Source organism: Schistocerca piceifrons, chromosome 7 (assembly GCF_021461385.2).
Source record: "Schistocerca piceifrons isolate TAMUIC-IGC-003096 chromosome 7, iqSchPice1.1, whole genome shotgun sequence".
In the NCBI taxonomy this organism is placed as follows: domain Eukaryota; kingdom Metazoa; phylum Arthropoda; class Insecta; order Orthoptera; family Acrididae; genus Schistocerca; species Schistocerca piceifrons.
Genome location: NC_060144.1, coordinates 272,471,289 through 272,494,746, shown reverse-complemented (window position 1 = coordinate 272,494,746; position 23,458 = coordinate 272,471,289). Strand labels below are relative to the sequence as shown.

Genomic DNA, 23,458 nt, shown 5'->3' with positions numbered 1-23,458 from the left:
GTTGAGGAATGCCGGTGGGGAATGTTGCTTCTCCATGTAGCAATTGGGTATGAACACTCCCAAAACAGGTGTGGGGGAAAACAATAGGAGGAGGGTCCTCAACCACCTGCTTCAGTGAGATCGAGCTTTCCTTGCATGAACCACATCTTGTTGAAATCAGGGTCACTTTGGATAATGGGGATGAAATCATCTTCCAAAACCTTCACATACCGTTCAGTAGTCACTGTGCCATCAAGGAATATCGAACCAATAATTCCGTGACTGGACATTGCACACCACAGTCACCAGTTGAGGGTGAAGAGACTTCTTTATCATGAAATCTGGATTTACAGTCCTCCAAATGCACCAATTTTGCATAACTCATTTGAATGAAAGTGGGCTTCGTCACTAAAACAAACCATATTCACACCAAAGTCCTGCCTGTTAATTCTGTGGACAATAGTGGTGGCAAAAAACAACTCCTGTTCCATAGCCCTGGGGCTTAATGGCTGATGGGTTTGAATTTTGTGTGGGATGAGATGCAGGACTTCAACTACAATTTGTTGCAGCGACTCCCGGTTGACTCCCACCTGCTGTGCAGCTCATCTTATCAATTTCCTGTGGCCAGTCTAAACACAGTGTGCTTCTCAATGTTTCAGGCATTTTCACCCTTTCTGGATGACTTACATTGACAAAACTGTCATCATGAACACATTCCATCCTCTCAAACCTGCAAATCAAATTCTTGATTGTTAGCACACTTGGACTGGTTGTCTTCAGCTTGAACGTGGTCACAAACTCCCTCTGAGCTGCAGTTGGGCTATTGCTCACAGAGTAGGCCTTCATGAGTGCTATATGCTGATGCACACTGTACTGTAACATTTTCATTTGCAAATGGCCGATAACAAAAAGGTGCGTGCGCTTCTACATACCAATAATTTCCATCATGCTCCGTGGCCAACTACGCAGTTTGAATGTACTAACACAAACATTAAGAAGTTATGACAATTTTATTTCATATAGTTCAATAATTGTCACCCTGTACCTAGAAACCTTTTCACTGATGCATGGAAACTGTACAGCAACTCCCACCTACAAACAACCACCATAAAACACTATTCCACAGTACTATTCACTTTCCATAGCAAATCAGTTAAGATCGTCATGGTGGTTTCAAACATCTGAATACCTGCATGGTGGCCAGAAATTAATAAAACCAAGTAAGGTGTAGCAGAATGATCTGATTGCTAGTATAGAAGAGACATCTATGTCTTAACAGTGACACAAAGAAATTCCAAAATTAGACCTGAGTTAAACACAAGAAAGCACTTTTTTGATAATCACAATGTACAGTAACATAAGATATGCCTACAAACTTTCAAACTTACTTGTAGAAAGTCTGTTCTGGTTCAGCACTGGGTGAGCTTGGAATGCATGCTCTCATCAGCTTCTTGAATGCAGTTTTTGTATGTCTAACATCAAAATATTCAACAGGTATGAAGTCTGTTTTTGGAGCAGATTCTGCTTTTGTGCCCTGCAAAATAATGAAATAAAGTAACATGGTAACTGAGATATTCAATTCATAATGACAAAAGACATAAAAGAAAGACACAAATTATATTCCTTATATCCCTCTTCTTTCTCAGTAGCTACACTGGTTATCTGAAGTTGACTCACATTTTCTGACACCAAAAAGGCGAAAGAATAAAAGGGAAGAAGAAATGAGGTGTGTGACCATGATAATTCTGCCACTGAAGCTGCCATGGCCAAACTAAGCACTACATGTCTATTATGATCCATTTAACATATGTACATGCAGCAATATAAACAAGTATGGTAAGAAGTATAAGAAGTAGTATACAAGTGCATGTCACTAATTGTAGAGAGATCTTGAACAGCAACTTAGGAGGAAGAAATTAGCGAAATTAAGCATTGGAAAAGGATCTACTGCAGTTATGACAACATATTACAGTGGTTATGACATCCCTTTAATTGACTGGTAAGACTCCTCAGGGAAAAAAGGAGAATTACATATGAACATTCAGAGAAATATTTTGAAAAAATTCTTGGTATTTTCACTCCATCTAATTTGCAAAATACTGATAAAAATTTCAAACAACATTTATCTGTAACTCTGTTAAAAGACAGGTATTGCTACCAACACAAACTTTTTACATTTGTTGTGCTGAAGCAACCTTATACGATAAGCAGAATTTATGAAGTCAAAATCAAACAATGGAAACTCCATGCCGACATATCAACAATGTATGAAAAGATAGATTCCCACTTACTGTAATGATGGCATGTTAAGTTGCAGACAGGCACAATTAAAAGACAACTTACACATAAGCTTTCAACCACAGCCTTTGTCAGAAAAGAAAGAGAAAAACAAATTATTCATTCACACAAACAAGCAAATGCACCATCATTTTCTTAGACACAAGACTGTGTTTAGTGTGTGTGTGTGTGTGTGTGTGTGTGTGTGTGTGTCATTTTATCTCTAGTGCTGGGAATATTTTCTGCATATACTCGTGGAAATATAGTTTAATATATTTGTTGCAACTTTGGTAAGAGACAGCACAATTGTTACTTTTTCCCCAAAAGATATAGAGGCGTGATCTCCAATTGTGTGTGAAGTGCTTTATCTTGGGTGGGGATACTGTCTAGGAATTTGGGCGAACGTTGGAAGTATTATGTGCATTCTGCTGCACCAGTGAATATGATCGACAAATGACTGCTTTGTACCACGAACACAAACGATGCTGTGCGGTTGGTGAGTTACCCTAAGGTCACAATTACAGGGATGGTCAACAAAGTTCATGACTTTAAGTTGGACTAGAGATCAATGAGACAGCATGTGTATTTAAGATCCTCAGCAACTCGGTAAGCTGAAATTGTGAACAACCTGAGTGCCATGACAGCTCACTGATGTCCAACAGAAATATCGAGTACAATGGAAGTGTTTTTTGGACACACCAGATCATGGTTGATGCAAAGTGAGTAATTATTATTTCAAACCATAAAATGAAGAACAAGCAATACAACACCTTTGCTTCCTATTGCAAAACTTGCTATGCAGAACGTGAAAAATGTTTTAGCGGCTGTGGAAGTCACTGAGAGGTATTTCTGAGAGGCAGTATAGTATGATCATTAGTAATTACCAGAAAAACAGAAACAGGGTCTCTTTGTAGTTGAAAAAATGACTCCATTTGGTAAATAAAAATCTCTAGTGTCTTAACCAAAACTAACAAAAATCTTTAGAAGAATGATGCTTAATCCAGCCCAATTTTTCCAGTTTTGTCCCTTATGGTTAAGGAAAGAGAAACATAAAGTGGGAGAAAATTCATATTGATCAAAGAGATGATGGTTGGCAATAGATGATGCTTGGCAATAAGTCATACATTACAGACCAAACAATATGTCAGTTTTTTAGAACAACAAAAATAGATAGGAATATGCTGTTTTCAGAGAAGACAACATCAAGAAATGCAATGTAATTAAATCATTTAAACACTGACAAATAAGCATAAGGAGGGTAATAAGAGAGGCGTTCAATGTTTTAAAACTAAAATTTTGTCGAGTCGTTTTGTCCTATGTAAAATCAGTAAGCAGTTCGAAATCCTGTATCCATTCATTCACTCAGTGACCATAGTGACACCGAAACGGAAGGTAACAGTGTGAAGGGTGAAATACTGAATTCAGTCTACCCCAAATGGCAGATGTGACATAACTAATCATAGAATAGGAAAGTAACTAAAATCGTTTAGTAGTTGAAAACTTGCTCTACTTCCAGCAACAATTATCAAAGATTGTTGGAGCACCGAAGGGTGCCGCTCATGTAACAACAAAACTGCACTTATTATCAAAGTTAAATTCTTCACCTAGATGTATCTGCACTACTGAACTCATAGAACTGTATTTTGAATAAACAAAATTCCACTCACCTTCATTTGCGCCTTTTCACCCAATATATACAACACTGCACGCTGGAAAGTGTGCACACACTCTGTTCCAGAATCAGAATCTGCAGAATGCCTTTGGTTGCTACGATGGTGAGCAACAGATAGCGTTGTCAGGGAACCTTGGGAACTGTGCCTCCTATCTTTCAATGAACCCCAGCGTCCAAAACTCTTTGGACCTTTCCCACCACTTGAGCGGGGGAAGACACTGTGTGAACAAACGGAGAGAGGGTGATTAACTAACATCTTTCTTTACATGTTAATGACAGGATGGTATTTTCTGAATAGTTACAGCATATTACCTAAGAGTACCAACAGCTTTGTTGAATGGTCCACCACGGCGTGCCACTTCTGGTGTAAGTGTTCCTCCTACACCATGGTGATCTTCTGCAGCCAGAAGCAGAGAGTCAATACTCAGGCTGCTGTCCGACATGCCCCATGCCGAACCTTGACGCAAGGCAGATATTGGGGTAGCAGACACCAGAACTGATATGTAACGTTCATGTTCCACAGATGATGTAGTTGTTTCTGATGTGGATGATGCTGTAACACACAACCCATTAATTACTCTTTAAAACTGCCTATGGCAAATAATGTTCACATATATACATCTCTTTGTAATCATAAGTCTCTCTCTCCTATTTATGAAACTGGCTACAACAGGAATATTCCTACATCCAAATGCAACATCAGACTACCATGCTACAAAACTAATGCTACTACTGTCACCCACTGAAAACAAGCTTCCCCATTTACAAATGGCTGGTTGCATGAGGATCTATCTATTCACTGCTGTTCCATTAGTTCCATAACACTTGGCATTAAGACCGTACAAACACACAAAATTATACGCTGATGAAAAACACAATTTTTTCAAAGATTTATACAATAAAATATAATATTTCATTTGTTTTCTTGATAAAATCCAAATCAGTAGTATGAAATCCCTTTACAATTTAAAGGAAAATTTATGGAATTTTGGTACATAGGAGCAGTATTTTCTGAACTTAAAGTACTACACAGACAATAAGTGCGCAAAGAGTACAAATCTTTCTACAAGACAATCGTGGGGTGACGTCTGTTCTCCACCAGAAGATTTGCCAAGATTTCCAGGTTTCCAGGTTTTTCCACACTGAAATTCCAAATTTCCTTTAATTACTTTTCATTGTATGAGAGAAAAAGTTTGACTTTACTACTTTTCACGGAGGCAAACATTTTTTTTTTTCTTTTTTGAGTAGTCATGTCACTTGTCAGAAATTATTCCAAGTTCAGCCCTGTTTAACATTGTTTACAGTGCAGTAGGAGTCAAAACTAATACTAATGCTAAACATTTATTTATTTGAATAAATGGAATTATAGCTGCATCAAATTTGTTAGTCTTGAGCTTTCGACTACTACTTCCACGTTGTTGTCATAAGATATACCAGCAGGCCATTAGATACCTTAATTTTGTCAAGAAGAGACCATGAAGTTGTGGCAATGCAAGCAGTCCAACATGTAACCAGTAGTGTGAACTAACTTTGTGCCAAAGTGACGGATGATGTAGCACCATCTTTGGTTATGTTTAATGACTGTTTTAGTTATCTATCTGACTTTTCTGAGCTTTTTGTTCCTTGATTTTTGTAGCTATATTAGTAATAAAATGTATTGTACTTGCAACACCTTTGTTCAATTATGGAGCACAGTACCAACAACTGGTGACCCGACATAATGACAGATGATAAGCAAATCAAGAACAAGATCTCTTCACCTACTAGTGGACACCACACCTCCCAGACACTTATCATATGTTTCAGAAGAAGAAGCAAACTATTACACAACCAGTGGTAACTTCCGGCAAGTGTCATGCACTTTGCATTTTGTGCAGCACACAAATAGTTCACCACCAAGCTGAAATCACTCTTGCACGCGTAGTAAATTTGTCACACCGCCATACATGACACAACAGCCTGATCTTTGGTTCTAGCTTGTTTAACTTTCCTTTGAGGCCTATGAGCATTTCAGGTTATAAAACACAATTTGTCATTGCTGTTGGAGCAATGGACTCACAAACTTTGTTGTTATCAAAAGATGTGCACAACCTGCCTCTGGGAGGGAAAGGGAGGGGGCATAAAATATACACGCAGAGTGCTTTGCTGAGTGCCCAACCCTTAGGACGTCAGCACTGAAATGTTCTGCTAGGTGTAATTATTGGTGACAAGGCCCCTTCCATTTTCTGGCTTCGCCTGCAATCACTGGTTTCCGCGACCAAGTTTTCTGAGACCACACTAAGCAGATTTGGACGAACCAGTTACCTTCTGTGGTGAAAAGCAAGTGATTTTCAGTAATACTTCACCTTTCTACCCGCAATTACTGACTGCAGATCAAGTTTATCATGTTCTGTCACTCAATGATGCAAGCAACAAACTGGACAAAAGAGCGTCATGGCCAAGGTTATGCTGGCCGCCATTATGGAGCAGCAGTTTCTGCTTACAGAGCAAGTGAGTGTGCTATGAAACAGTTTGATGTTTTCCTGTAGCAACTCTGACGAGCTTCAAACACTCCCAGCAGCACTCAGACTACCACATGGCACACTGCACAAGGTAGTGTCAGCCAGCATGCAAAACTGTGTTGGTACTGTTTATGCTTCTGACAGCTGTCACGCAAATACGCCCCACCGTGTAATTAGCCAAATAGGGACAGCAATCAAAATTAGGCACAGCTGATCACTCCACGGCACAGTGTCCACCCGTTAAGTCACTACTACAAACTAGTCTGCACCCACTTGAGAGGAATGCCTACTGCACATACTCAACTATATGATAATACTCCCTCAGCTGACACTGTGTGTGTGTGTGTGTGTGTGTGTGTGTGTGTGTGTGTGTGTGCGTGTGTGCGCGCCAAATACAGCTAATAGGCACTTGAGCTGGTTTATTTTACTGGCACATGCTCAGGCATCAGTGCCCTTCCTGCAACATTAAAAAACCATTCATCTCTAAAAATCATGGCTCACAGCAGCTAACAACTCTAGAATACTTCAGTTCAGTCAGCAAGATGCAGCTGTGAATTTAGGATTCTTAGATAATTTTCCCATGGACTTTCCTGATCACTGTTATCACTGAGCCCATACTTGGATTTTATCCACTGTTACAACAAAACAGTATCCATATGCCATGCTACACTTCATGTGAACAATGAAATAGCACGTGGCCGTATAACTCTACAATATGCTTCTGTGTCAGCAAAAACTGCATCCCCATACAAGAGGACTTCAGCATGTTCAGCAGCAGGCACAAAAATGTCAATGTTAAAGGAAATTTTTACCTTGCTGTCCAACATTAGTGGTCTAATTTCAAAAGCTATGACAGTGCAAGAACAGAAGATACACATCCTCCTCACCGACAAGGAGGTCCTATGCACCCACATTTGAGACAGTGCTGCTACACTTGTTATGGTTCAAGTGCACCTCCGTCACCTCAGGGATGGTGTGACTTTCAGTATGAGTGTGGACAAAGCAGAATGCCAACCTGCACCACAGTTTCAAGTACAATATAACACTATACACCATATTCCCAGGGTCACTGGTTGTTTTCAAGGTCTAACAGTTGGCTCTTGACAAGTAAGCTGCTACAAAGAAAGAGTTTGAAGAATTGCTGACTATGGAGGTTATCAGATGTTCTCACAACCTGTGAGTGCCTCTGCTACATCTAGTTCAAAAGAAAGATAGTTCATAGCATCTGTGTGGGGACTATCACAGCCCAAATGTACACACTACACCAGATTGCTATCCTGACCCCACTTACATGATTTTATGACCACAATGGCAGGCTCCCAAATATTTAGTGTTATTGACTGTCAAAAGGCACACCAGCAGAACCAGAGAATGTACAATGACAGTAGTAATCATGCCTTTTCACCTCTTTGAATATGTACAGATCCATTCTGCCTTAAGAGTGCCACGAAAACATGGAACAGTTTTGTTGAGGGGGTCCTCCATGACCTGCATTTCTGCTTCACATACCCCAAAAAAGTATTAATTTTTGCTGCATCTGCTAATGAGCACAAAATTCACCTATGGACTGTTTCGGTAAACAGTGGCAGGTGTGTGCTTCAAAAAGAGGCAGTGGACTTTTTTGGGACATTCGGTGACTGCCAAAGGTGTTAAGTCCTTAAAATCTAAGGTGGACCTGTTTCAATCTGTTCTCCTTCCAAAAACATATCAGCAATTTCTTAGGCAAGGCTTAATTTCGACAGGCGCCACCTGCCATATGCAGCGGGGATCCAGGCACTGCTCACAGCAATACTTTCCGGCATCATTTCACAGGTACAATACTCTGTTGTGTGGATGCCTGAAATGTTGTCTGCTTTTCATGAAGTCCAACCCTCCTTGTGAAAGGCAGAACTTCTTGCTGAACCTCTACCTTTAGTGCCACTGGCTGTGGTCATTGACGCTAGCCATATTGCTGTATAGGTGATGCCACAACAAAAGGTAAAAGGGTCATGGCAGCCCTCGATTTGTTTTCTCCATAAGTTGACTGACACACAGACTAAATGGACTTCCTACAACTGTTGTACCAAATCACTGTCTTTACAGACCATATAACTGTTTCTTTGGAGTTTTAACAATCATCACAATTCCTTCTCTTCTCTGCAGTTCTTTCATACCAATTACCGTCACATACAAGGAGCTGACAATGTGGCTGGCAACTATTTCTCAAGAATCAATGCACTCTCTGCAAGAGTGGCTCTAACCCGTTAGCTATGGCACAGGAAATAGATGAGGACCTACACGAGTTTGTTGCAAAACAAACGATGTGACTGCAGCTGAAATAAATACCTATGGGCAACTTACTCACCTCTTGTGATTTTTCTCAGAGCAGACCCCATTTCATATCTTTCCATTGTAGAAAACACAATTTTGACGCAATTCATGGTCTCAGACATTCTGAAGCCAACAGAAATACTCATATGGTAATGGACATTTATATCATTGTCCTAGAGTATGACATGATTATCGTTTATGGGTTACAAGCCGCTTATCTTGTTAGTTGGATGCCACACCCACAAGCCTCTTTGATCCTTTTGAAAAACAATATGCTGTTTTTTTCATGTCCATATAGACCTTGTCGGGCACCTACCCCTACAAGGATTCAAACATTGGGGTTGTCCAATACGTAAGTTTCCCTATTTTATTTCTCTTCGGAACAAACTATTTACGGGACATGTAAGGGGTGATAAATTCGACTAGTATACGTTGACACTGTACACGCTAACTTACGATGCGTACCTCATTATCTTGCCAGTATGCCACCACTTTGCATGGAGTTACCAATACAAAGTGCATCCACTTGTGATCTGCACTCTGTCATTAGTTTCTTTCACAACAAAACAACTATCAACTGCCACTACCCATCGGGAGTTAACCTCTGTCTGTGTGGAAGGCTGCATGAGCATTCAAATGGGAATGAGACCTGGGCTCATAATGCAACCATTGGGACAAAACATCAAGAATATGGTGTGGAAGAAACCTGGCAAATGTGCCTTACAAAAGGCATTTGTTACACATATGGCAGGTAAAGTTGTGACAGCCCTCTTTTGGGACTGTCATGGGGTGTTACTCATTCACTACCTGCCTCAAAACATCAGAGAGGTACTATAATGTCTTGAGGAATCTGTGCAAGCTGCCATCAAGAGAAAATGTCCTGGATTTTTTTCTCTTCACTCATGACAATGTTCAGGCTCGTGCAGCTCAAATGACTGAGTTAGGACTCAGAAGATTCAACTAGGAAGTGTTCTCTTATCCTCTATATTTACCAGATCTTGCCCCCAAGTGATTTTCACGTGTTCCCAACTAAAATGTCATCATGGAGATAAGCAGTTCAAAGCCAAAGATGAAGTAACATAAAAAGTGACAGCTGATTACAAGCAGATCACCAGAACTTGTAGAACACTGGTTTGGAAAAAATTTGGTCATATAACTGAAAATGCTTGGAAAAGCAAAGTGACTATGTAGGAAAATAACAGAAGCATTGTACAATGTCAATAAAATTATTTCAGCATGATAAATTGTGTTTAATATTTCTTATAAAATAGGGAAACTAACTTACTGAACATCCCCCATACATTCTCATGGCTACTGGCGGGTCTACCTGCTGGATTGAAGCTACACCTACTATGGGCATTTCTGCAGAGACAGTTCCACAAGCCTTGTTTACTACACTGATTTCAATATTTGGGTGCCTGGAACATGTGACAAAAGAAAAGATTGACACTGTGTCTTCTTTGTTCAACCATCTAGCTACTTTATGTGGGTTCACTCATCATCATTCCACCAGCAAACATTCAGTAAGCAGTAGCATGGTGGAAAGCTGGTACAGGACAATCAAGTCAGTGTTAATGTATCACAAGTCTTGCTGGTTGATTGCCTTGCCACTGGTGTTATTCAGGTTGCAGATCGCACTCCAAACAAACCTCGCCATTTTAGCAGCAGAAATGGTGTACGATGAAACAGTGAGAATTCTGCTGGACTTTTTCTCCACACAACAAGAAAGCTTCTCTGAAGATTTATGTTCACTGGTAATTAACAAAGTGTATAGTACTTACATTACTATCATTCAAGTGTGGATCACAGAACTCACAGAATTTCCATATCATACCAGAGACAATGTCGATGTCTGTGACCGAAGAGCACCGGTGGTGGTTCTTGTTGTAGTTGTCTTCAGTCCGAAGACTGATTTGATGCAGCTCTCCATGCTACTCTATCCTGTGTAAGCCTCATCATCTCAGAGTAACTACTGCAACCTACATCCTTCTGAATCTGCTAACTGCATTCATCGCTTGATCTCCCTCTACAATTTTTATCCCCCACACTTCCCTCCAATATTAAGTTAGTGATCCCTGATGTCTCAGAATGTGTCCTATCAACTGATCTCTTCTTTTGGTCATGTTGTACCACAAATTCCTAGTCTCCCCAATTCTATTCAGTACCTCCTCATTAGTTACATGATCAATCCATCCAACCTTCAGCATTCTTCTGCAGCACCACATTTTGAAAGCTTTTCTCTCTTTATCTAAACTGTTTATTGTCCTTGTTTCACTTCCATACATGGCTACACTCCAGATAAATACTTTCAGATAAGACTTCCTAACACTTAAATCTATATGCAATGCTAAAAAATTTCTCTTCTTCAGAAAGGCCTTTGTTGCCCTTGCCAGTCTGCATTTTATATCACCTGTACTACGATCATCATCAGGTATTTCACTGTTCAAATAGCAAAAATCATCTACTTCTTTAAGTGTCTTGTTTCCTGATCTTATTCCCTTAGCATCATCTGATTTAATTTGACTACATTCCATTATCCTTGTTTTGCTTTTCTTGCTTTTCATCTTATAACATTCTTTCAAGACACTGTCCATTCCATTCAACTACTCTGAAGTCGTTTGCTGTCTCTAACAGAATTACAATGTCATCAGTAAACCTCGAAGTTTTTATTTCTTCTCCCTGAACTTTAATTTCTACTCCAAATTTTTCTCTGATTTCTTTTACTGCATGTTCGATGAACATATTGAAAAACATCAGGATTGGCTACAACCCTGTCTCACTCTCTTTTCAAGCACTGCCTCCATTTCGCGCTCCTCGACTCATGACTGCTGTCCGATATCTGTGCAAGTTATACATAGTGTTTCCCTTCCTGTATTTTATCCCTGTTACCTTTAGAATTTCAAAGAGAGTATTCTAGTCAACATTGTCAGTAAGTCCATAAATGCTATAAATGTAGGTTTGCCTTTCCTTAACCTATCATCTAGGTTAAGTCACAGAGTCAGTATTGCCTCAAGCGTTCTTACATTTCTTCTCACTAATCTTTGCCGAGGTCTGCTTCTACCAGTTTTTCCATACTTCTATAAGGAATTCATGAAGTTGTATCTTGCAGCCATGATTTATTAAACTGACAGTTCGGTAATTTTCACACCAGCAACTGTTTTCTTTGGCTTTAGAAATCCTACAATCTTCTTGAAGTATGAGGGTATTCCACCTTTCTCATACATCTTGTGCACCAGAGGAAGAGTTTCGTCATGGCTGGCTCTCCCACATCTATCAGTAGTCCTGGGGCCTTGTTTTGACTTAGATCTTTCAGACCTTTGGCAAATTCTTCTCACAGTGTCATACCTCCCATCTCATCTTCATCTATGTCCACTTCCCCTTCCATTATACTGCTTTCAAGTTCATCTCCCTTGTATAGACCATCTATACACTTCTTCCACCTTTCAGCTTTCTCTTCTTTGGTTAGGACTGGTTTACCACCTGAGTTCTTGATATTCATACAGCTGCATCTCCTTTTCCCAAAGGAGTCTCTAATTTCCCTATAGGTGGTATCTAACTTTCCCCTAGTGAAATATGTTTCTAAATCCTTACATTTGTCCTCTAGCCATTTCTGCTTAGCAAATTTGCACCTCCTCTCAATCCCATTTTTAAACATTTGTATTCCCTTTGGCCTGTTTGGTTTGGTGTATTTTTTAATTTTCTCCTCTCATCAATTAAATTCAATATCTCTTGTGTTATTCTAGGATTCTCACTAGGCCTTGTCTTTCCATCTCCCAAAATCACTTACTCTTTTTCTACTGTATTCATTTCCCCACTTCTAGTCAACCGCTGTATAATGCTCCCTCTGAACCTCTCAACAACCTCTGGTTCTTTCAATTTATCAAGGTCCTATCTCCTTAACTTTCTAGCTTTTTCCAATTTCTTTGATTTTAATCTATAGTCCGTAACCAATAAATTGTGGTGAGAGTGGACATCTGCCCCTGGAAATGTCTTAAAATTTAAAATCTGGTTCCTAAATCTCAGTCCAACCATTATATAACCAATCTGAAACCTTCCAGGGTCTCCAGGTCTCTTCCACAGACACAACCCTCTTATGATTTTGAAACCAAGTGTAACTGATGATTGAATTATGCTCTGGGCAAAATTCTGAAAGGTGGCTTCCTATTTCATTCCTTTCCCCAACTCCATATTCACCTATTATTTTTCCTTCCCTTCCTTTTTCTACTGACAAATTCCAGTACCCACCACAATTAAGATAAGCCTTCTTTAACTATCTGAATAATTTCTTGGATCTCATCTCTCATTTCCTCACTCGCTTCATCATCATCTGTGAACCTAGTTGGCAAGCAAACTCGTACTACTGTGGTAGGCGAGGACTTTGCTTATCTTGGCTATGATAATGCAAGCATTATGCTGTTCATAGTAACTGACCTGCATTCATATTTTCTTATTCATTATTAAACCTACCTCCACATTACCCCTACTTAATTTTGTATTTATAAACCTGTATTCAAATGACCAGAAGTCCTGTTCCCTCCTGCCACCGAACTTCACTAATTCCCCCTATATCTGACCTCAACCTATCCATTTCTGTTTTTAAATTTTCTTACCAACCTGTCCAATTAAGGGATCTCACATTCCATGCTCCAATCTGCAGAACGCCAATTTTGTTTCTCTCATTCACAACACCTCCTGAGTAGTCCCCGCCCAGATATTCAAATAGGGGACTATTTTACCTCCGGAATATTTTACCCACAAGGACACCGTCATCATTTAACCACACAGCAGAGCTGCAAGTCCTCGGAAAAAATTATGTTGTAGTTTCCCTCTGCTTTCAGATGTTTGCAGTACCAGAGCAGCAAGGCTGTTTAGGTTGATGTTACAAGGCCAGTTCAGTCAATCATCCAGACTGTTGCCCCTGCAACTACTGAAAAGGCTGCTGCCCTCTTCAGAAACCACAAGTTTGCCTGGTGTCTCAACAGGTACCCTTCTGCTGTGGTTGTACACACAGCACAGCTATATGTATTGCTGAGGCATGCAACCCACTCTACTGACAGCCACGTCCATGGTTCATGTGTGGGGTGGGGGGATGGGGACAGAAAATTGGTAGCAATACAAATTGCATTAGATGGTGGATGACTAAACTGATTTCTCTGTTGCCTTTCAGCAGCAAGAGCCCATTTCCATGCGTCACTATGGGTGTAGCCTCTGTCTTGGTTACTGTAGTCGTTACAAACACCAATTTCAACAGCTTCTTTGATAACAGGAATCTGAGTAGGTAGATGCACACATGACATATCCGTCAAACACAATCGTATGATGTTTAATGAGACTGCATTCAGCAACAGCAGATTTGTCAAATTTGTGACATTTAATGTGGCACTGCTACTCTGTGCAGTGTGTAGTGATACAATATATTCAGTCATATAATTACTGGTCTTACCAGCAGCAATGACATATGGTAAGTCGAATCCAAGTTTTAATGTAATTGTGGCTTATGATTTTACTTTAAGTAATTTGTAAAGGTCTCATGTAACCACCAAACGTAGTGTTTTGTTTTGTTCCATGAGCGGCACAGCAAGAAGTTATCCACAATGACAGTCTCCACATCCGAGAAAGCAGGTTAACACCACCAGACACATTCATCATAAAGTCAGTGGCCAGAGAGAGATGATGATGATGCCGAGAGCATCACTTTCTTGGTATGCCCTTTTTTGTTAACACTGTGTAAAGAAAGAAAGATATAATTTGTAAAGAAAAAGTATTCAGTCAGTCTCGATACCTTGACATCTCAAGAGTTGTCAACTGATCTTGTTATTAAAAGTTATTACGTTACACGACACTGTACGCATTGTGTTCAAATAAAACTTCTGAGAAGATTTAGGAATTAATTTGAAGATATCAGTGTACTGATTTATCATGAAAATTTTGTGAAGTGAAACTTGGAGGAAGTGATACTGGTAAAAGTAATGCACTTCTATGAAAACGTATAATTAAAGAAGAGTTCAAATCGACGCTAAAGTAAAAAATAAAATTTATCTTAGTTCCTAAAAATTTACGTAAGTGTGCAAATGAACTTTGTTAATCCGATTGGTGATAGGAAACCAGTTCAAAATGATGACTGATACTGAAATATTCTTTAGTTAGAACATTCTGAACCATTCATTCAGTGAAGTGAAGTGATGTGAATGTTGAAATTTAAACACAATTTGCATTTAATTTAAAAATGATGATTTAGCATATCAGAGGCTACACATTCAACTGCACAGTAATAAAGATGATCTCTGGTGAAAATAAATTGCAAAAGTGAAAATGTTTGAAATTTCATGATAAGAGATGGCTAAATTAATCTCTGTCACTACAGCCATGCATCCAGAATATGTTTCTTAAACATTTCATCTCCGAAAGCAGGTATTCCTTGTCACACAGTTTTAGCTCTATGTAACAGCACATTTAAAACTGCTTTCTTATGGGCTGCTGATAAAAGCTTTGTGCACTTTGATATAGGTCACCATCTGTTGGTTTCCAGTAAAAAGAGTGCACCAGCCACCAATTTGTTTTTCGTTCGAGCAGAACACCTAAAAATGGTAATTTTCCTTCTCTCTCCATATTAGTGATGAACTTGATATTATGGTGCATACTATTTATACGACCCATGAACAGGTGAAGAGTTATAATTCTATGTTCTCCAGTCATCAGCATCAATATTATCTGTTACCCTATTTTTCAAAGGAACATAATACTGCTGATACAAAGTAGTATGTCCAACTTACTCTTACTCAGCATAAATGACTTATGCTTATGTATCAACACTGTTCCTTTGATAGAGGCAAAATGCCAAAATGCATAGCGATGTAATAAAACAAATATTTTGTGGTCAAGACGAGAGTTTCATTATGAGTGCCGAACATGACAACCACATCTAATAAAGCTTTTATGCAATATGTGCTAGCATAAGGGAGTTCCACAACTGCACAACATCTGCATGACAATTTGGCCACTCAGGTACCTAATGGTCTATTCCAATATCACCTGATGATGAGGAGAAGGAAATGAGCAAAAGCTCAAAACTGATAAATATGAATTAGCATGAACTCAGGGAAACATTTATTCAAGAATGTCCTCACTTTTTTTATTTGTTAAATTCATCAAAAAATTATGAAAGTTTTTTTGTTCTATAGTTAAACGACATAAAATGACAGTTGAAAATACACAAATATTGGGATTTGATAATCCTGATGTGTGTTATGTTGACCTTTAGTGTGGGTAAATTAATCAAGGCTAATCTCCAGCACAGTAGAGACAAGAAAGAAGTTTGATATGATCAGATGCACAATTGGGACCTGGCACTTGACAGGCTGGAATGGCATTGAAGGAGCAGCTGTTGTTCTCAATTTTGAATCATGTCTAAATTCTTTTACTTTGTTTTCGAGCTACACCATGGCATATGGGCAAGAATGCAATTCTTACTTCCTTGTATGCATTGAAAGCTTATTTCCTTGAAAGTGATGCCTGGTTCTTTAGACATTCTTTTCATTAATTCAGAATTCTCAGCACTTCTGAAAATATTTCAACACACACTCTTTGTATATCCTGATGTCACCCTCACAACTACCCTCAAAGGAGAATGCTATGTGATAAACACCTGTGCCTGTAGCCAAATTGCAATCGGCAACATTCAGTCTGCCCCTGTAGTCCTTTAAACAATGCAGCCATGAGATGGTAGCATTCTAGTCAACTTGGAACTGTTTCAAAATACCTGAATGGTTCATAGCAGTAACTAACCACTCTGAATATTATACGAAATCGCTTCTTGTTTCAGTACCCCAAAAGAAGCAAAGGTAAAGCCTATGACAACAAATTTACTGGTGAACGACTTTGTTCATTCTAAAATAAGAGAAAACAAAATTAATTTTCTTGCCGACGACAGACCCACTTTCTTCAAAACAACGGCAAATAAAATAGCATATGCAGTTTTCCAAATGAAACACACAATACAGCTGAAACAATGGAGAAAGTATGTACAAGCATGCAGAAAACAGAATACAAAAACCTTCCCAGATACATTTGTCAAAATAAAGTAGTAGCTGTTACTAATACTGCTGTAGGACATTTACAGTTTGACTGAGGATGACTTATGACTTCACAGGGGCGGAGGAGGGAGGGGGAGGGGGGCCCTATGAGAAATTATCAAACAAATAAAAAAAGTCCAGGATGGAATAACAACAATAAGAAAAGGACTGACTGCTACCCACTATAGAGTGGGTACCGAGTTGCTTATAGGACCAATGAAACAGACTCCTAAACATTTAAGCCTGCGGGCGCATGTCATTTATCAGCTGACATGGCTGCACTGCACAGCCTTTTACATCGGTATGACAACAGCATGAGCGCATGAACGGACACAGACGAACTGTCCGCCTAGGAGATGTCCAATACCCAGTAGCGGAGCATGCCCTCCAGCATAATTCTAGGGACCTAGGAAGCTGCTACACCGTATGTGCCATTTGGCTTCTCCCACCCAACACCAGTCCCTCTGAGCTGCGGAGATGGGAACTTGCACTCCAACACATCCTTTCATCCCGCCATCCACCTGGACTGAACCTACGTTAAACAACCTCACTCCCATTTACTCTTCAGTCTTCTCCTGTTTCCCTTTCCTCTTTAGCCATTCACACATCTATTCATCCTACATAGTTGTGTTTATCTTTATACTGTATACCTCTTTACTTCTGTATGCATCCTCTTTGGTTTGAAGCTGGCACAGTACTTGCAAGAATATCTTTGGCTTCCCTCTGACAACCATGCCTCCATCCTTGCTACCCTCCCTGTTTTCCTTTCCCTGTTGCTTCATAACCTGGGTTGTGAGTAACTGAATCCACTTTCCCTTCTTCCCTTTCTTTCCCCTCTCTCCTCCCTGATGAAGGAACATTTGTTCCGAAAGCTAGGAATGTAAATTTTCAGTTCTGTTTTTTGTGTATCTCTTTGTTAGTAAATGTTTAATCAGTCTTTTTCATTATGCCTGTCTGTGACTGAATGCCTCCTCCTATGTGGTGAGGAGCAATCCATCCTTTTCATATTGCTGTTATGACAGAGAATCTGTATACACTGATGGGGCTGTTTGTGGGTTGTGGGTAAATCCATAGGTAGAAAACAAAATAATAGTTCATTTACACTTTTATCAACAGTTCTGTAAGCTATAACTTCTTGCCAGCCCTAGAAATTTTATCATTACTGTCAACAGACAACATTCTCTGCCACTGCGACGTTCCCTCATGTACAAGGCATGATAGAAAGTAAGTGTACAGTGACCATAAAAGGGTGTGTGTTTTTTTGAGTGTTGGCAACACTGAGTGGTAAACGGAGATCCCCTGACTACAGCGAGCATCGCAGGAACTCAGTAGTAAGTAAACACATGTTGCAGTGTCCAGTCGCATGAGAGATGTCAGTAAGAAATCCCACCAAGTGTGAGCCACGAGCTACAGTTTCATTGAGGGGGGGAATCAAAACAGTTTACAGCAAAGGTGTTATGAACAGAATGAGTGCACTCAAGTGGTGTAGGGAGTTTAGTGGAGGTAGAACAAATGTTTATGACAGAGGAGTGGAAGACCCCTCATTCCTGACTGATGATGAGGAGTTGGGGAAGGGGGAATAATAAACAAATAAATAAAAAAGCAAACTGTTCATGAGGAAAGTCTTCTGATTAACAGAAGACGAAATTTTGTTGATGTTTCCACAGCTCTCCAGAACTTCCTAACACGAGACATACATAAACACTGGGGTACTGGCAACTGTGTGCAAGATGGGTCCCAAAACAGCAGAAAAAAAAAAATTTGTTCAATAGGGTTCATAAGATTCTTGATTGATTTGAATTGGAAGATGAGGATTTTTTTAAGCTCTGCTATGATTAGAGATGAAACATGGATGACTCATTACACCCCTGAGACAAAAAGACAGTCAACACAGTGCCATCACATCACTTAAAAAAAAGCATGGCCTCAGCATTTGAGACAAAAAGGCAGCATTTTGGTCGAATTTTTGCCTCAGGGGGAGACCATCGATGCACAGCTACAAAAACTCAAGGGAGCATTCAAAACAAAAGAAAGGGAAAGCTGATGAGAGGAGTGTGCTTGTGGCATGACAACATACATCCTCACACTGCCTTAGCTACCAAGGCACTTTTGGACCAGCCCCTGTCATTCCCCTGACTTCGCTCCTTCAGATCTTTTCACCTCCCTGAAGGCACACATGGGTGGAATAAAATTTTCAACTGACAAGCAGATGTAGAAAGAGGTTCTTAAGGGAGGGAAAGAGCTGGTGGGAGAGTTCTTTGAGGAGGACATAAAGAAGCTTGTGACACAGCTCACCACATGCAATTAACATGATGGCAATTATGTGGAAAAATAGTCAACAAAAAAAAGCATGGCGTCAGTGTTTTGGGACCGAAAAGGCATCACATTGGTCAAATTTGTGCCTCAGGGAGAGACCATCAATGCACGATACTTTGAGCTAGTCACTTTTATTTATGCTGATTATTTGTGAAGATGATAGGTGTGGCACAAAATTTTCACTGCTATTTTCTATGAATAATACAAAATCAAAACATAAACTTATGCTCTACACTCTTTTAAAAACGAAGTTTTTCTGTAAGCAAGCTAATTTTTGTTCTAAATACTGTTTCCAATGCCATCCAGATCTGTTAAGTCTATACTAATAATTTAAACTGTGAAATAGTTGTGTGTGCCTTTCTTGTAAGCAAGTTTGACCAAGCGAATCTCCAAATTATGAATTTTAATAGAGGTTTCACAGGTAACTCTGGCATAACCTGGAGGAATGTACAGGCTTATTCCATCTGAAGTGGATCACAGATAAAAAAAGATATGGTAATTTAAAGTCTTAGGAGTCTGCTCAGCTTTGTAGTTCAGCTGTTTATCTTTGTGATGATGTAGCATAACAAAGAATTAACAGATGGACTGTTAGTTTTTTTTAACCTCGGTGAGATAAGTATTTTCGGGAGTTTACATCAGTTACAAAATTAAGTGCCACTATCTTAACTTTATGAATACAAACTTACATTGAATTTACAAGACTAGGATATACGGATTTACTGAGTTTACTTTGTATGTTCAAAGCTTAACAAAATTTCCTTGTTTCTTTCAACAGGTTCCATTTACATTTGACTTCTTAGCTAAGAAAAATGAATTTATTGAGGAAATTATCCTGTAAAGATTCTGTTGTTACCAACTGTTGTACGGAGCACTAAGAAGCGATGGAATGCAAAGGCCCTTATTTAACTCCTATTGCAAAGCATGGGCATAAAGCTAGTGCGAAAACAGATCTTGTTACAATTAAATACACTAAATAAATATAATTCAAAAACGTTCTCACTTGTTGAAGAGGGATGTCCTTTAAGCATTCCCATGACACCCTTTCCATGGTAACTAGAGCCACGAAGCAGCAATGCCTTAGTACGAGGATGTCGCCATGTTATACAAGGCAGTCTGTTGCTTCGGTAGCAACGACAGAAACGTCTGATACTATCATCTGACACAACAGATGGCATCACAAGAAGTGCTGGATAACTGTAAAGGAGGGACAAAAATTAACAATGCCATCCACAAAAAGTACAAACTTAATAAAAGTTTTGTTTCATTAATTTAGATGTGGTATAAGAAAATCTTTTCATAAAAATGTTATATAACTGCAACAATTCTTTTTTAATTTCATACACTCCAAGTGAAGCTGAAAAATAAATGTACCCTATAAAACAAATCCATATTTTTGCTGTGTTCACTTCAATTCACCATTTTTATCAAACTACTTCATTTCTTTTTAAATTCAGTAACTGGTGAGATAATGAAAAATACCAATATGAATACTAAATACTACGATATCTGCATCGAATGACAACATACAAATGTAAAGCATACTGTTGAGTCAGTCATGAAACGTAAATTTTCATATACTTGTAACAAAGTATTTGACACTGAATCAAATGAAAAATTCATTTGAGAAAACTATAAATTACAAGGAGAGAGAATGGCAATATTAAGAAAAGGATAGATTGCTACTCACCACACAGAGGACATGTTGAGTTGCAGACATGTACAACAAAAAAGACAGTGATCATGTGTGTGCGATTTGTGCTTGCATGAATGTGTGCCCGTTTTCTATATTAGAAAAAGGCCTTTTGGCCAAAAGCTCACACAGCAGTACTTTGTTGTGCCTGTCTGCGTCTCAACATCTCCTCTACATGGTGAGTACCAACCCATCCTTTTCTTAACACTGTCATTACTCCATCCTGGTTTTTCCATTGTGTGACAGAGTAATCCATGAGTGTAGTGCCAGTTCTCAGTGACAAACAGGCACAATATATGAGCGAGCAACCCTTTTGCAGTCATGAACTGTTCTCCTTGAGGGCATACAAGTGACGACTACTCATATTCCCCTGCTTCACCCCTTATTTTAGGAGTGGCTTTCCATAGCCATTCTGCACCCCAAGACTTGCATAGGCCATCCAGTAGTGGTGTTTACACAAGCAGCAGCAAAGGCAGTACCAATGGCATGGCTATTGGTGCTTCACCCACCTTTGAAGTCATCTTGTTATGAAAAGCCACCCCAGAGATAAAGGGGTATACAGACCACCTACACATCCCCACACCAGTTCCTTAGTGCAATTGATGATGGTCACAGGACTGCTCACCAAAATACTGTGCCTGCTGTATACATCTACACTTAGAAGATTACTTTGCAATTCACTATTAAGTACTTGGCAGTGGTTTCAGTGAACAACCTTCAGACTACTCTCAAACAATGTGCAGGAAAACCGAACACTTTAATCTTTCTGTGCGAACTCCAGTATCTCTTATTTTATTATGATGATCATTTCTCCCTATGTATGTGGGCAGCTTTTCTCATTCTGAGGAAAGACTGAGATTGAAATTTCATTATAAGATCCTGCCATAGCAAAGAACACCTTTGTTTTAATGATACCACCCCAATTCATGTATTATATCTGTGGTACTCTCCTCTGTTTCACGAACTTTTTCAATGCCGTCTGGCAATCCTATCTGTTGTCAATCCCACACCACAGCTGAAAGACTATCAACGAAGGTGGACGAGCATAGTGTAGGTAGTGTCTTTAGTAGACTTGTTGCATTTTCTAAGTGTTCTGCCAACAAATTGCAGTTTTTAGTTTGTTTTGCCCACAACATTATCTACGTGGTCATTCCAATTTTCGTGCTACAACATGTCCTTGGTTCTCGCAACCCACCTGGCCTTAATTTATTTAATTTCTTCTGTCTCAGCATTTCTTCAGGATAAACACTCCTTCCTTCACTCTGTTTTAGTTTCCTACATCTTTCATTTTCTGACCTGTCTATTTTTCACCTCCCCCTCCCACTTCTATTACATACAGTGCACTAAGCTTTCACTCTTACTGGCTCATGCATGATGTTTTAGCAGTAATCTGTCTGTAATATTACCCTGTCTTCCTCCTTTAAGTTCTAGGTTTTCAACTCTCATCCAGTGAAGTCCCCAACAATCAGTCTTTCCTTCTCATCCCATCCCCTCCCATCTGGTGAGTCTCCCCTGCCACAGGGTTCTGGGTGACTTTTCTGAACTCTGCCCCTTTCCCTAAACCTCTCCAATCCTTTTCCTTCACCCCTCTTCCTTCCCCTTCAACCCTTCTGCCAGAAGCAGGAACCACTGGCTCTGAAAACTTGCATACGTAAAACTTTTGTTTTATGCGTGTTCTCCTGCTACTGCTTGGTGAGTAGATTTTTTATCCACTTACAATTCGTAATTCTAAGCCATAAGTATTTAGCTGAATTTATAGATTTGTGTGATTAATCACATAACCAAAATGTAACTGATTCCTTTAGTACTTGTGGATGCCTTCACAATTTTCAATATTTACAGTCAATTTCCACTTTTCACACCATACACGTATCTTGTCTAAATCATTTTGCAAGTGGTTTTGATCATGTGAACTGGCATTATACCCTCGGACCGCTCTGTTTTTACTTTTACACATGCCTAGCAGCATTACCTCTCGAACGTAAGTGCTGACCAACCATTCCATCTCCTTGTAATTTTAAAGTATTTCCCCCTCTAGTACAGATAAACTTCAGTAACAATCAGAAAAACTTAATAACACAAATTCAAAAGTGGACCTGAAAATCGACTGTAATAACACTAAAGTTAGACGGTAAAAAGTAAATATGTGTAATTTTTACCCATTCCAAGTCCATTTATAGATAGTGTATTGGAAGAATATTAACTGTTGAAGCATGAATTTAATCGTTTTGTAATTCTACTGTCACAATTATCAATCAGGAGGTATATGGAATGAAGTAAAATGCACCTTGACTTCTCTGAACGTGCATTAGGCAATTTGAAAAGGATGTTGTTTGTATTTACACACTTTTATTGTGTTACAACTGGTTCTGAAGTTTTACAATAACATCAGGTTGCCCTATTGTGCCAATATCATGATATAAAGCGTTACTGGTGCCAGATTTTAGATATAACAACCATACTTTTATATCACAATACTGGCATAACACAGCAACCTGATGATGTTCTAAAGGAACTAAACCAAACATGATACAAATGCGTATTAATACAGCTGTGGTCATTTTCATTAATCATTAATATTAATCTCAAACAGCTGTGGAGCTCAACATGAAGTTCATACATCAACTACCCACAGATGAGA

General features: G+C 39.2%; 1 protein-coding gene across 2 annotated transcripts in view; it reads right to left on the bottom strand.

The window, feature by feature from the left end:
• LOC124804707 (myotubularin-related protein 13) overlaps positions 1–23,458 on the bottom strand; it is a 216,491-nt gene that overhangs the window by 60,229 nt on the left and 132,804 nt on the right. For both annotated transcript variants that reach the window (XM_047264966.1, XM_047264967.1), the window contains 4 exons: positions 20,128–20,321; positions 4,241–4,481; positions 3,924–4,146; positions 1,368–1,513 (listed from right to left, as the gene is read on the bottom strand). In XM_047264966.1, the coding sequence (XP_047120922.1) occupies positions 1,368–1,513; positions 3,924–4,146; positions 4,241–4,481; positions 20,128–20,321 (804 nt within the window). The remainder of the gene's footprint in view (positions 1–1,367; positions 1,514–3,923; positions 4,147–4,240; positions 4,482–20,127; positions 20,322–23,458) is intronic.